At 39.7% G+C, this 12,926-nt stretch overlaps 1 protein-coding gene across 1 annotated transcript in view; it reads left to right on the top strand.

The window, feature by feature from the left end:
- The first annotated feature begins 3,899 nt into the window (after positions 1-3,899).
- The window catches only part of atg3 (autophagy related 3), a 30,696-nt gene continuing 21,669 nt past the window's right edge, over positions 3,900-12,926 (top strand). Inside the window, exons 1-6 of the mRNA XM_080422189.1 lie at positions 3,900-3,962; positions 4,068-4,139; positions 7,741-7,782; positions 8,644-8,693; positions 10,341-10,411; positions 12,112-12,219. Of these exons, the coding sequence (XP_080278315.1) occupies positions 4,068-4,139; positions 7,741-7,782; positions 8,644-8,693; positions 10,341-10,411; positions 12,112-12,219 (343 nt within the window). The 5' untranslated portion in view covers positions 3,900-3,962. The remainder of the gene's footprint in view (positions 3,963-4,067; positions 4,140-7,740; positions 7,783-8,643; positions 8,694-10,340; positions 10,412-12,111; positions 12,220-12,926) is intronic.

Here is a 12,926-nt window from a genome sequence, read left to right as displayed (position 1 = left end):
TTCTGCAGCCTCTGGTGGCTTTTGGACAGTTTTTGAGCCCTTTTCTCACATGATTTTCGGACAATGTCTGGAGAATCAGGTCGGGACTTTGTCCGGAGTTGCTCTCTCAATTCACACATGTAGCACACTTACAAACTGTCTTATCTTCTGTATAGCTGTAGAAAAGCATGGTGTAGGGTGTAGGCCCACTGGTTTCCCTGGCTGTGAGGTACGTATCATACTGTGTTAGATGGTTACTTGTTTCCCTGTAAGGTAGGTGGCAACATGGACTGTAAATCCATTTCCTATAGGCTGCAGCCCAGATATAGGCATTTTCACTGACCTGCACAAAGGCATACTGTATCTTATGTGAAGGCATGTATACAGTAGGTCCACCACACCCTGGTTTTCCACCAGTACCCTAATAGTAGCAGCTCTGAGCGATGTATGACTTCAAATCAATATCATGACTAATGACCGAAAAATCTGTTCCTTTTTTTTTCTTTCTAATCCAGTATTTTCATCTTTTCACTTTTTTTTTGTAAAACACTGTGTTTTCTCTTATCCTCTTTTCAATACAGTAGCAAATGACTGAAAACTCATATCAATTCTCTTACAAAGCACCTGTATTTTCTTCTCTTTTTTTTACGTGCCCTCTGCCGTTTGCATCACAATACATTTTGTATTAAATCGATTTAAATTGTCACCAGTTAGAATCAATCAAAAAGAATGATTAATGGACAATTATAAAAAGAAATTTGAAAATAGCATTTTTTTTGCTATTTTTGTACGCCACCAGTGCACGATGAAGTATAATATAGGCCTTAAAGGTATAGGGTAAATAATTGCCTTTGGTTAAAATAAGTGTTAAATAGCTCTATATTCTATAAGTACTCATTGCTATATAATTTGTTCAGTCAAATCAGTGTGATTTTAACACCTTCTCTACTAATGTTTAAGCTCTGCTCGAATGGCGGTGAAAAATGCATGTGGACGTTTGGAGGTGCCTTGCCAAGTATAACAATGTGCACTTTTCTATAATGCCTGACATTGCTGAGCTGCTTGCTCCACAACACATGATGTAAACAATGCATGTTGAGTGGAACGTTGATGTATAGCCTTGGCCAGAATCAATATCATGCTATACCAGGGTAAAGTATTTAGAAATCCTGAAGTTATGATTTTCAATACTTAAGAGATCAATCCCGCACGCCAACTGTATAGTAAAAAGCAAAATAATTTTGCTTCTTACAGTACAGTTGGCTTTAACTCTAAAAGTTAGTTTTTTTTTACCTATAGCACATCAATTAACGTGTACCGGTAGCTCTGAGAGTGTACACATGGAACCAAATGGACCCTTACAGGTTTGTAACTCTGAGAGTGTACAAATGGACCCTTACAGGTCTGTAACTCTGAGTGTATATTATGGAACCAAATGGACCCTTACAGGTTTGTAACTCTGAGAGTGTACAAATGGACCCTTACAGGTTTGTAACTCTGAGTGTGCAAATGGCACCAAATGGACCTGTAGCTGTACACTGTCAGAGTAAAGGACCTCTGAAGGTTTTACTGTGTAGATTGGGTCCCAGATCCCCTTAGATTAACTAAATAGATTTAGTTAATATGACCAATACAAGCTATAAAGAAAAGACAATAAAATACAAAAAAGGCAGTGGTGGAAAGTAACTGAGTACATTTACTTAAGTACTGTACTTAAGTACAATTTTGAGGTATTTGTACTTTACTTGAGTATTTCCAATTTCCAATACTTTCACTTCTACTCCACTACATTTCAGAGGCAAATATTGTACTTTTACTCCACTACATTTATTTGAAAACTTTAGTTACTAGTTACTTTTGAGATATAAATTATGATATAATGAAACATACCTTAATCACTTTAACCCTATTTTATACCAAGGCTATTTGAAAATAGCAGATCTATAAGCTCACAACGCGTCGCATCGCGACGCGTTGTGAGCTTGTAGATCTGCTATTTTCAAATATTTAGTACTTTTACTTTTGGTACTTTGAGTACATTTTGATGCCAATACTTTTGTACTTTTACTCAAGTACATTTTTAATTCTGGACTTTTACTTGTAACAGAGTACTTTTATTTTGCAGTATTGGTACTTTTACTTAAGTAAAGAATTTGAGTACTTTTTCCACCACTGAAAAAAGGGCCCAGTCTTCTGCATGCATTCAGGCAGTGTCAGACAGTGTCATGGAGTGTGTTGTCGACGTGTCACATAGGCTGCCAAGGCCAGTGGTTCTCAAAGTGGGGGTCAGGGACCCCCAGGGGTCCAAGGATATTGTACTTTTACTCCACTACAATTATTTGAAAACTTAAGTTACTACTTACTTTGCATATATAATGATTATTCTAAAACATACATGAACCACTTTAGCCCAATTGTTTTGGTTATTTGAAAATAGCAGATCTACAAGCTCACCACGGTCGCAACGCATTGTGAGCTTGTAGATCTGCTATTTTCAAACATTTCAGTAGCCTACTTTTACTTGTGATACTTTAAGTATATTGTAATGCCAATACTTGTGTACTTTTTTACTCAAGTAACAGAACACAGGCCTTTCATTTGTAACAGGGTATTTTTTTGTTGTGGTATTGATACTTTTACTCAAGTAAAATATCTGAGTAATTCTTCCACCACTGATGTTGTTATTTATTATGACGTTTATTTGTTTTGTTTGCATTCTTTCCGTTTGTATTCTTTCCTTCTGGTCGCCATGGCGACCAGCCAGTCGCATGACAGAAACGTCATCAACACGCCCACTCGCTTGGCAAGATATCAGCAAAGGATTCTGGGTAATGTAGTAGCTTGCATGGAAACGAGTGAGCGTCAAATTAACAGATAGATAACAGATAGATAACAGATTTACTCAAGTGCTGTACTTAAGTACAATTTTGAGGTACTTTTACTTTACGGTGTATTTACTATTTCCAGTTTTCAGTTCTTTTACTTCTACTCCACTACACAGACAAATATTGTACTTTTCACTGCACTACAATTATTTGGAAACTTTAGTTACCAGTTACTTTGTAGATTTTGATTATTATTACAAAACAAACATTACCACTTCAGCCCTACATACATTTTGGCCATTTGAAAATAGTAGATCTACAAGCTCACAATGCATCGCGATGCATTGAATGAATAATACAGTATTTATTATTATTATTATTATTATTATTATTATTATTATTATTATTATTATATTTTTTACTATTGCAGGCCCTCAGCACCCAGCTCAGTAGCCCTGATACATGACATATTATATGACAGTCATTTATGAACTTCAACCTGGTGTTTACACTTTCTCCCTATTTGGTACCTTTATCTACTTAAACGTGCACATTTAAAATATAAAGTTCTTACTTACCTCATGGCCACGGATGTTAAAATTATGTACGGGCCCGTAAAAGTATCCGTATCTTCCGTATTGTTCAATAAAAAGCATTTTAATCAGATCGGTGGCCATTTTCTCCATATGCTTTCAACCATAGATATATGCCTTCAACTACGTGACCCTATCGGTTGGGAGGTTTACTGCACTCTGATACATAATATTTCTATGATAAAATGGGCGCCTATCAAATTAAAATGCTTTTTATTGAACAATACGGACGATAATAAGGGTACTTTTAAGGGTCCGTACATCATTTTAACATCCATGACCATAAGGGAGGTAATTTATATTTGAATTTTAATTTTTTTATGTAGATGTACGGGTTATAAAAAGAGAAAGCGCAAACACTATAATGGAGTTCATCCATGACTGTCGGGACAGACCAATAGCCAATAGCGCCCAGCAGCTCAGCTGTTCTCGCGAGAGCCGAATAGCGGAAGGGAGGAATGCAATGCAATGCATCATCATGTGACCCGTGTCACGTGACTGAGTGCCCTGCTGCTGTTGACATCCTTCCTGATGTGTTGCTCAGCACAGAGAGCCTCTTCACACCGTGAGTTTTATTACAATCACGTTCATTCACGCCTAAAACACACACCGATAATCACACGTGTGGGTCTTTTAACGAGTGTTTCTCCATCGTTATTGTCGTTATCAGATGCAGAACGTCATCAACTCAGTGAAAGGAACGGCGCTCGGCGTGGCCGAGTTCCTCACTCCTGTCCTTAAGGTAAGATCTACTCACCTGAGTGTGGCTTTAACTAGGAGTCAGTCCTGTCCTTAAGGTAAGATCTACTCCCCGAGTGTGGCTTTAACTAGGAGTCAGTCCTGTCCTTAAGGTAAGATCTACTCCCTGAGTGTGGCTTTAACTAAGGAGTCAGTCCTGTCCTTAAGGTAAGATCTACTCCCTGAGTGTGGCTTTAACTAGGAGTCAGTCCTGTCCTTAAGGTAAGATCTACTCCCTGAGTGTGGCTTTAACTAGGAGTCACTCCTGTCCTTAAGGTAAGATCTACTCCCTGAGTGTGAGTGTGAACTAGGAGTCAGTCCTGCATAGAAAAACCCTTTTAACCCATTGAGACCTGAAGCCGATTCTACATGTCTCCTAAATCTCAACAGTTTTCTGAAAAACCTATGTTTCTATATCAGTGGTGCTCAATCTTTTTCACGTCAAGGACCCCCAAAAGTATATGTATTTGGCCGCAGACCCCCATCAAAATGTTTTGTTCCAGGGACCCCCAGAAGCAAAGATTTGAGTTAAAAATGTTCGCTTTAAAAATATATATATTCAAAGATTTGCACACATTTTCACGATTTTTCAAAAATAGCAGATCTACAAGCTCGTAGCGCGGCACTCGGTGCCGCGCTACGAGCTTGTAGATCTGCTATTTTTGAATAGCCAAAGTGTAAAATAATGCTTTTTAGCTCAAATCTAAAAATGACACAGTTCCAGGTCTGAATGGGTTAACTATGACAGGGTGAGGGGTCCTCAATGTTTTGCAGTCCAAGGACCCCTTAGCTGAGAGAGAGAGAGATGAAGCAGGGACCCCCCCCTCCGCCCACTACATATTGTATTAAATTAATTGTGTTGCAGGTTCAACCTTTTTCATAGTTTTAATAGATCCATAGACTTGTTTGACACCACTGCCATTGTGTTGGATTCATGTTAATTTTAAGACAGTTGATTGATTGATTGATGTACTTTTATTTAGTAAGACATGAGAACAACAGTACATGGAAGTACAAATTAACAATACAAGGTCTACTAAACTGGGAGTCTCATTAAGCACTAAAGCTTGTTTAAAATGAGAACCCCATGCACACAAATCATGATGACATATAAGAGACAGACAGATATACACACTACTAAACAGAATGTCATACAATCAGCTTTCAGGTTACTGGTATGAAGAGAGAAAAAAATATATACAAAAGAAGAAAATGAAAGAGGGGGGGGGGTAGGTTAAGACTTAGACAGGGGCCATTTTCGAATTGTTGCCTCCTGAAGGTGTATCTTTAGGGCAGTTTTGAAAGTGAGTAGGGTTTTACACTCCTTTACTCCTTTTGGTAGGGCATTCCACATTTTTGATGGATAGCATGAGAACGAGTTCATTCCCTTAGTTGAGCCAAATCTGGGTTGAACATGATTTGTGGAGCTGCCTCTGGTGTTATGATCATGGACTTCATTAACATTTTGGAAGTATTTTGACTACTTAAACCCTCAATAGTCAATACTTAGACAATTTGGTTTGCTTTTTTCCCCCTCTACACCAAACCTCTTTGCCGAAAATAGCAGATCTGCTATTTGCGGCTAAAGTTCCCCTTCAGAATAGGGATTCTATGGTTCAAGTGGTCACTATTAAAAAAAAAAATACTCAAAGATTTGGCGTCCCCCCCTGTAGTAACTCTCAGGACCCCTGAACTATAACAACAGGGTTCAATAATGAAACCAAATGGACCCCAGTCCTCGAGGTAGGACTGCATGGGAAAGGCCCATTTAACTATGACAGGGTACACAATGGGAATACTAGAACGCTCGCCCCCAAACACGCTCGCCCTAATCCAGCGACCTCGGAACGGTAGCCACCAGGTATTCCTAAACCTAACCTCAGTAAAACTATGTCTAAACCTAACCTTATTCCTAACCTTAACCTCAGTAAAACTATGTCTAAACCTAACCTTATTCCTAACCTTAACCTCAGTAAAACTATGTCTAAACCTAACCTTATTCCTAAACATAACCTCAGTAAAACTATGTCTAAACCTAACCTTATTCCTAACCTTAACCTCAGTAAAACTATGTCTAAACCTAACCTTATTCCTAACCTTAACCTCAGTAAAACTATGTCTAAACCTAACCTTATTCCTAAACATAACCTCAGTAAAACTATGTCTAAACCTAACCTTATTCCTAACCTTAACCTCAGTAAAACTATGTCTAAACCTAACCTTATTCCTAAACGTAACCTCAGTAAAACTATGTCTAAACCTAACCTTATTCCTAACCTTAACCTCAGTAAAACTATGTCTAAACCTAACCTTATTCCTAAACGTAACCTCAGTAAAACTATGTCTAAACCTAACCTTATTCCTAACCTTAACCTCAGTAAAACTATGTCTAAACCTAACCTTATTCCTAAACGTAACCTCAGTAAAACTATGTCTAAACCTAACCTTATTCCTAAACGTAACCTCAGTAAAACTATGCCTAAACCTAACCTTATTCCTAAACGTAACCTCAGTAAAACTATGCCTAAACCTAACCTTATTCCTAAACGTAACCTCAGTAAAACTATGTCTAAACCTAACCTTGTTCCTAAACGTAACCTCAGTAAAACTATGCCTAAACCTAACCTTATTCCTAAACGTAACCTCAGTAAAACTATGTCTAAACCTAACCTTATTCCTAAACGTAACCTCAGTAAAACTATGTCTAAACCTAACCTTGTTCCTAAACCTAACCTCAGTAAAACTATGCCTAAACCTAACCTTATTCCTAAACGTAACCTCAGTAAAACTATGTCTAAACCTAACCTTGTTCCTAAACAATAAACAAATGGGGGCGAGTGTGTTTTGGGTCGAGCGTTCCGGTTACCCACTATGGGACCAAATGGACGGGTCCACCATCTATATTATCAAGAGTAACAGGTCCATTAGGTTCCATTTGTATTTGTACCCTCTTGTTACAGGTCAATTTGGGGGCCATTACATTTCTAGCCTGTCAAGACTTCAGGTTAATTTGGTCACAGTTAAATGAATTAATGACCACAGGATTTCAGTGTAGCTGCTGTATCACTCTTGTAACCTCATGCGTTATTATTGATTTATAATAGCAAACTGAAACTAAACGAAATAAACAGGCTGTTTTCCCAAATCATTAGATATATTTCTATACAGGGTACTACGTTTATAGTGAACTCATCGGTTGTGCCTATACTTTTCACTATGCATTGTTGGATAAGATGAGTCCTCTATTAGGCTATATATATATATATATAACAAGTATCGATTAGTCATCCCTTGGAGACTTGAATTCATGGATATGTTTTTGTTTTTGTCTCATTCCTAAGCCAATAATTTGATGACCAGCGGACCGGTAGGCAGACGGTTCCGGTAGGAGACACAAAGGAGACTCTTTGCGTCTCCTGCCGGAACCGCTGCCGGTCATCAAATTATGTTTTCATTTTTGGGGTGAACTATCCCTTTTTTTAAGTTCTTAATTTCCACGTGCAGCTTGTTTATCTCTGGACTCATCAGGACAGATGCAGCCTAATAATATGTGTCTACAATTTAACATGATATGATATGATAAGCGTCTTTTGTATTGATTCCAGGAATCCAAGTTCAAAGAGACGGGAGTGATCACTCCAGAAGAGGTGAGGACAGTCCCTATGGTTACTTGAACTATTGACCTTGTAGGGGTGCAGCAGTTAGTTAACCCATTCAATGCAGGAAAGCATCTGTGTCATTTTTGGATTTCTTTGACTATTCAAAAATAGCAGATATACAAGCTCATAGCGTGGCACCGAGTGCCGCGCTATGAGCTTGTAGATCTGCTATTTTCTTTGAAACATCGTACAAATCTTTGAATATATATATATTTTGTAACATTTGTAACTCAAATCTTTGCTTCTGATGGGGGTCGGCGGCCAAACGCATGTAATTTTGGGCGGAAGAAAGAATAGCAGCTCTACAAGCTCATTATGAGCTAGTATGTCTGCTATTCTTGAATAGCACAAAGAAATCTAAAAATGACACAGATGCGTTCCCGGTCTTATCATTCATCATCATTTACTTGAACTGTTGGCCGTGTAGGGATGCAGCAGTTGATCATCATTTCGTTTTTATAATCGATTTGTAATCAATCCCTACTTTAGTCATATTATCCCTACTATCATATCATATATAGGCGAAGTGTTTGGTGAAACACTTTCAAAAACAGTACAAAATTGCCGATCTACAAGCTCACAATGTGTCGCGCTAAGAGCTTCTCGATCGGTTATTTTCACTGTTTTTGCACCATTGTGCGACAAAGTATAAAATGCGGCTTAAGTGGTTAAATAGATTTGTTGATGTATAAACAAATACAGAAAAAAGAGGTGCTTCTCGATTATTCGATTACTCGTAGAACAATTACTAAGAGAATAATTAAAAGTTGCAGCCCTAGCACCATGTTTGACAGTGTCCTGTGCTGTTTAGATTGATCAAGTGTTGCTTCCTGTGTGTTTGCGGTGTAGTTTGTGGCAGCAGGAGACCATCTGGTTCATCACTGCCCCACGTGGAAATGGTGAGTGTTCGTGTCCCTCGTGGTTGAAATGCCATCATCTATGTGTGAGTGATAGCATTGTGATTACAGTGCTGGAGTGAGTGAGTGGTCACACGAGATGGTCAAAAATAATAACAATATAATAACCGTAATAATAAATGATCTACTAGGGACAAAAAAAAAGGCCACACACTAACTAATTTTATACTTTTAAAACATTTTCCCCAAAAATGCCCATCTATCTGCTCACAACACGTTGCATTGTGACATGTTTTGAGGATGTAGTTTGGCTGTTTTTGCTATTTGTGAAAATGTATGAAAGATTTTCAGCATAAAAACTAAACAAATACCCATCCAGCCATTTTTTACGAGGAAAAACTAGTTAAAAGGTTAAAAAGCTATAGCAGGGGTCTTGAACGTTTTTTCAGGCCAAGGACCCCCTAGCTGAGAAAGAGATGAAGCAGGGACCACCACTACATATTGTATACAATTGTGTCGCAGATAAAAAAAAACTTGGTCTGCTCTTTTTTCCCTCTACACCTATACCTCTAATGTTCCCCTCAGAAAATGAATTCTAGGGTTCAAGTGGTTAATGTAAAAAAAACCATCCTTTCACACAAAGATTTGGCGTACCCCCTATAGTAGCTCAGAGGACCCCCTAGGGGTCCCGGACCCCTTGTTGAAGACCCCTTAGCTATAGAAGTAAACGTGCAAAAAGGGGGATTAGGTAGGGAATGCAAGTCTGAAAAGGTGGGTTTTGAGCGTGGTTTTAAAAGTGGCGAGGGTGGGGGCATCTTTGATGTGAGTTCCAGAGGGAGGGGGGGACAGCCACCCACCGAGAAGGCCCTGCCGCCCCCAGGTTCGCTTCTTTGACCTGTGGGGACATTCAAGGAGGTTGGCATCGCCCGACCCGAGGGAGCGGGGGGGGGGCCTTTTTGGAAGGGTTCAGAGAGGTAGCGGGGAGCCTGGTTGTTGAGGGCCCTGTGTAGGTGGTGATTAGTAGTGCAGGCCTATTACAATGTCAGATGTATGTAAGGAGTGTGGCTCTTATGCAGTGGTGGAAAGTAACTAAGTACATTTACTCAAGTACTGTACTTAAGTACAATTTTGAGGTATTTGTACTTTACTTGAGTATTTCCAATTTCCAATACTTTTTACTTCTACTCCACTACATCTCAGAGGCAAATGTTGTACTTTTACTCCACTACAATTATTTGAAAACTTTAGTTACTAGTTACTTTTCAGATATAAACTATGATATAATGAAACATACATGAACCACTTTAGCCCTATTTTATACATAGGCTATTTGAAAATAGCAGATCTACAAGCTCACAACGCGTCGCATCGCGACGCGTTGTGAGCTTGTACATCGGCTATTTTCAAATATTTAGTACTTTTACTTTTGGTACTTTAAGTACATTTTGATGCCAATACTTTTGTACTTTTACTCAAGTACATTTTTAATTCTGGACTTTTACTTGTAACAGAGATTGCAGTATTGATACTTTTACTTAAGTAAAGAATTTGAGTACTTTTTCCACCACTGGTGATTAGTAGTGCAGGCCTATTACAATGTCAGATGTAAGGAGTGTGGCTCTTATGTAATAATTAAGCATGATATTGTGAAATAACGCGACTCATATTTCACATGCTATATTCCACCAGGGCGTCGGGAGAAGAGAGCAAGGTCAAGCAATATTTGCCTCCGGAGAAACAGTTTCTTCTAACACGCAACGGTAAAGCTTTCATTTTAAAATATGTCTTTTAAAAAGTGATATTTTGCTGTTTGTATGTTGAAATGTTCAAGGTATTGACTCCAGCCCCCCGTCATGATGTCTCGCATCCCTCTGTCCTGGATTCCCTGTCTTATCTACACTCTTAAAACTAGAAAAATGAACTCTTTGGATCACAGTTCTCCGCCAGGCCAGGTAGTAGAAGTCAGTCTTGGCCAATCAGGATGACATCGGACTGGTCCGTCTTGATGACATGACTTTAGGAATAGCAAAAAAGGTGCAAAAATATGCCTGCTATAATAGGCCAATGTGAAAAGGGTGGCATCTCTTCCTCTGCCTAGTGGGAATATGCGTGCATGGTTATGGGAACAGTCAGGAGCAGCTTGGTCAGCAGACCTCAATGCTCAGGCTGGAGTATAATCGGGCAAAAGTTCGCATAGATTTGAGGGGGCCAGCCCGTGTAAAGATTGATGAACAAATAAAAGCACCTTAAACTTAACTCTACAGGTAGCCAATAAAATGCAGCTAAGATTGGGGTGATATGGCCGCGTTTGTTTTGTGCAAGTAAGGAGGTTTCTCAGCAATCGGACGCTGCTGTGTTCATGATTTGAGGCTTTTTGTTCACAACGGGCCACTCCTCCAAACTTTGGAAGCCAATCTTAGCCAATCAGGAGAGAATATGAAAAAAGGGACAGATCTCTCTTGATCACATGACCATAGAGATGATGTGTACCGTTTTGTGTGATGTTTGTACAAAATCTGTAGGAGTAATATAAATAAATGTGTTTTGCAACAATTTGGGGCAGTGGTTCTGCTATGGCGTTGATCGGTGCCGGAGATTAGCCGTCCACAGACGGACAGGCGGACACACACACGGACGGACGGGCGGACAGGGGGCAAAACATAGTCTCGGCCGCGCCTTCGGCCTGGCGGAGACATTAGAATATAAAAACGCTTCATAGCTGGAATGACAAGATGGAGAGCAACTACTCCAGTTCCGGTTCCATTATTAACTACTACTTAATAATTAATCTGTGATTCCATCAGCTGAGATTAATGTGCACCTCCTCTAGACATACATAACCCCTGCTTTTTATGAGCTAAGGGTGTAAGAGCACGTGTACAGTAAAGATCAATCGCGCACACACACAAACAAAATCTATCTATAATCTATTAAATGTGTCCCCCCCGCGTCGATTCATTGGTGTATAAAAAAACGCTCTGGTGGTTTTTATTGGTGTATACAAAAACACGCTCTAAGATTTATATGATTAATCGTAAAGATGGAATCATCGCTAAGAGAGTAAGCGATAGTTAAAGGAAGTTCCTAAAAGCGGCAGTATAAATGTGTTGTTGATTGAGAGGGAGTGTGCTAGCCTGGCATTGGCCAGACTGATAACGTGGATTCACTCTCACGTAACGTTCCTCCCCCGCTATCAGTCTGGACTTCGGCCCATAGGGAGCAAGTATGAGAAATCAGAAAATGATCGGGCCAATCGGTGACTGCGTTTCAACTGCTGTCCGTACAACAGTGAAAAGCATCAAAATCATTTTCTGATTTCTCATACTCGCTCCCTATGGGCCGAAGTCCAGACTGATACCGGGGGAGGAACGTGAGAGTGAATCCACGTTATCAGTCTGGCCAATGCCAGGCTAGGAGTGCACTGCTCCAGTTATACATGTGTCGTCTCTCTTATCTGCAGTTCCCTGTTACAAACGCTGTAAACAGATGGAGTATTCGGATGAGCTGGAGGCCATCATAGAGGAGGATGATGGAGATGGTGGCTGGGTGGACACCTACCACAACTCAGGTTTGAGACGCCTGTTATTCCTGTTATTACACAAACACAATGTAGCAACTATCACACACCCTAATGCTTAGTTTGCTCGTGGGATCGAACAAATCTTCTTTCAAACCCCATCAGTGTTGTCAGAAGTAAATATCTCGTTTTTCATTTTGTTAACCCATTAAAGGAGAAATCCGGACATTTTAAGTGTTATCTTTGATGTGTCGTTACTCACCTACCGACGTAGAAAGTGGCGTTGTTTTTTTCCAGCGATTCCCCTGTCGTCATTTTTTCGACCCCCTCCGTTGGCATAATGGGAGCTAAGGGAAATTCGTCTATTATAACCGATGCAAAGTTATTTTTTTCTCTACTACTACTCATTGTAGAGTCTCATGATACTCAAACATGCACTGAAAGTCCCTGAGAAGCTATCGCTAATGCCGAACGAGCTAACGCTGGTTGCTTGTTTCTCTCCCAGAACCTGGCAACTCGGTGTTGCCAGGGAGAGAAATAAGCAAACAACGTTAGCTCGTTCGGCATTAGTGATAGCTTCTCAGGGACTTTCAGTGCATGTTTGAGTATCATGAGACTCTACAATAAAAAATAACTTTGCATCGGTTATAATAGACAAATTTCCCTTAGCCACGCGCTCCCGCGCTTATGCCAACGGAGGGGGTAGAAAAAATGACGACAGGGGAATCGCTGGAAAAAAACAACGCCACTTTCTACGT

Source organism: Gymnoscopelus braueri (genome assembly GCF_963280865.1).
Source record: "Gymnoscopelus braueri genome assembly, chromosome: 24".
NCBI lineage: Eukaryota > Metazoa > Chordata > Actinopteri > Myctophiformes > Myctophidae > Gymnoscopelus > Gymnoscopelus braueri.
This window is presented reverse-complemented; position numbering and strand designations above follow the sequence as displayed.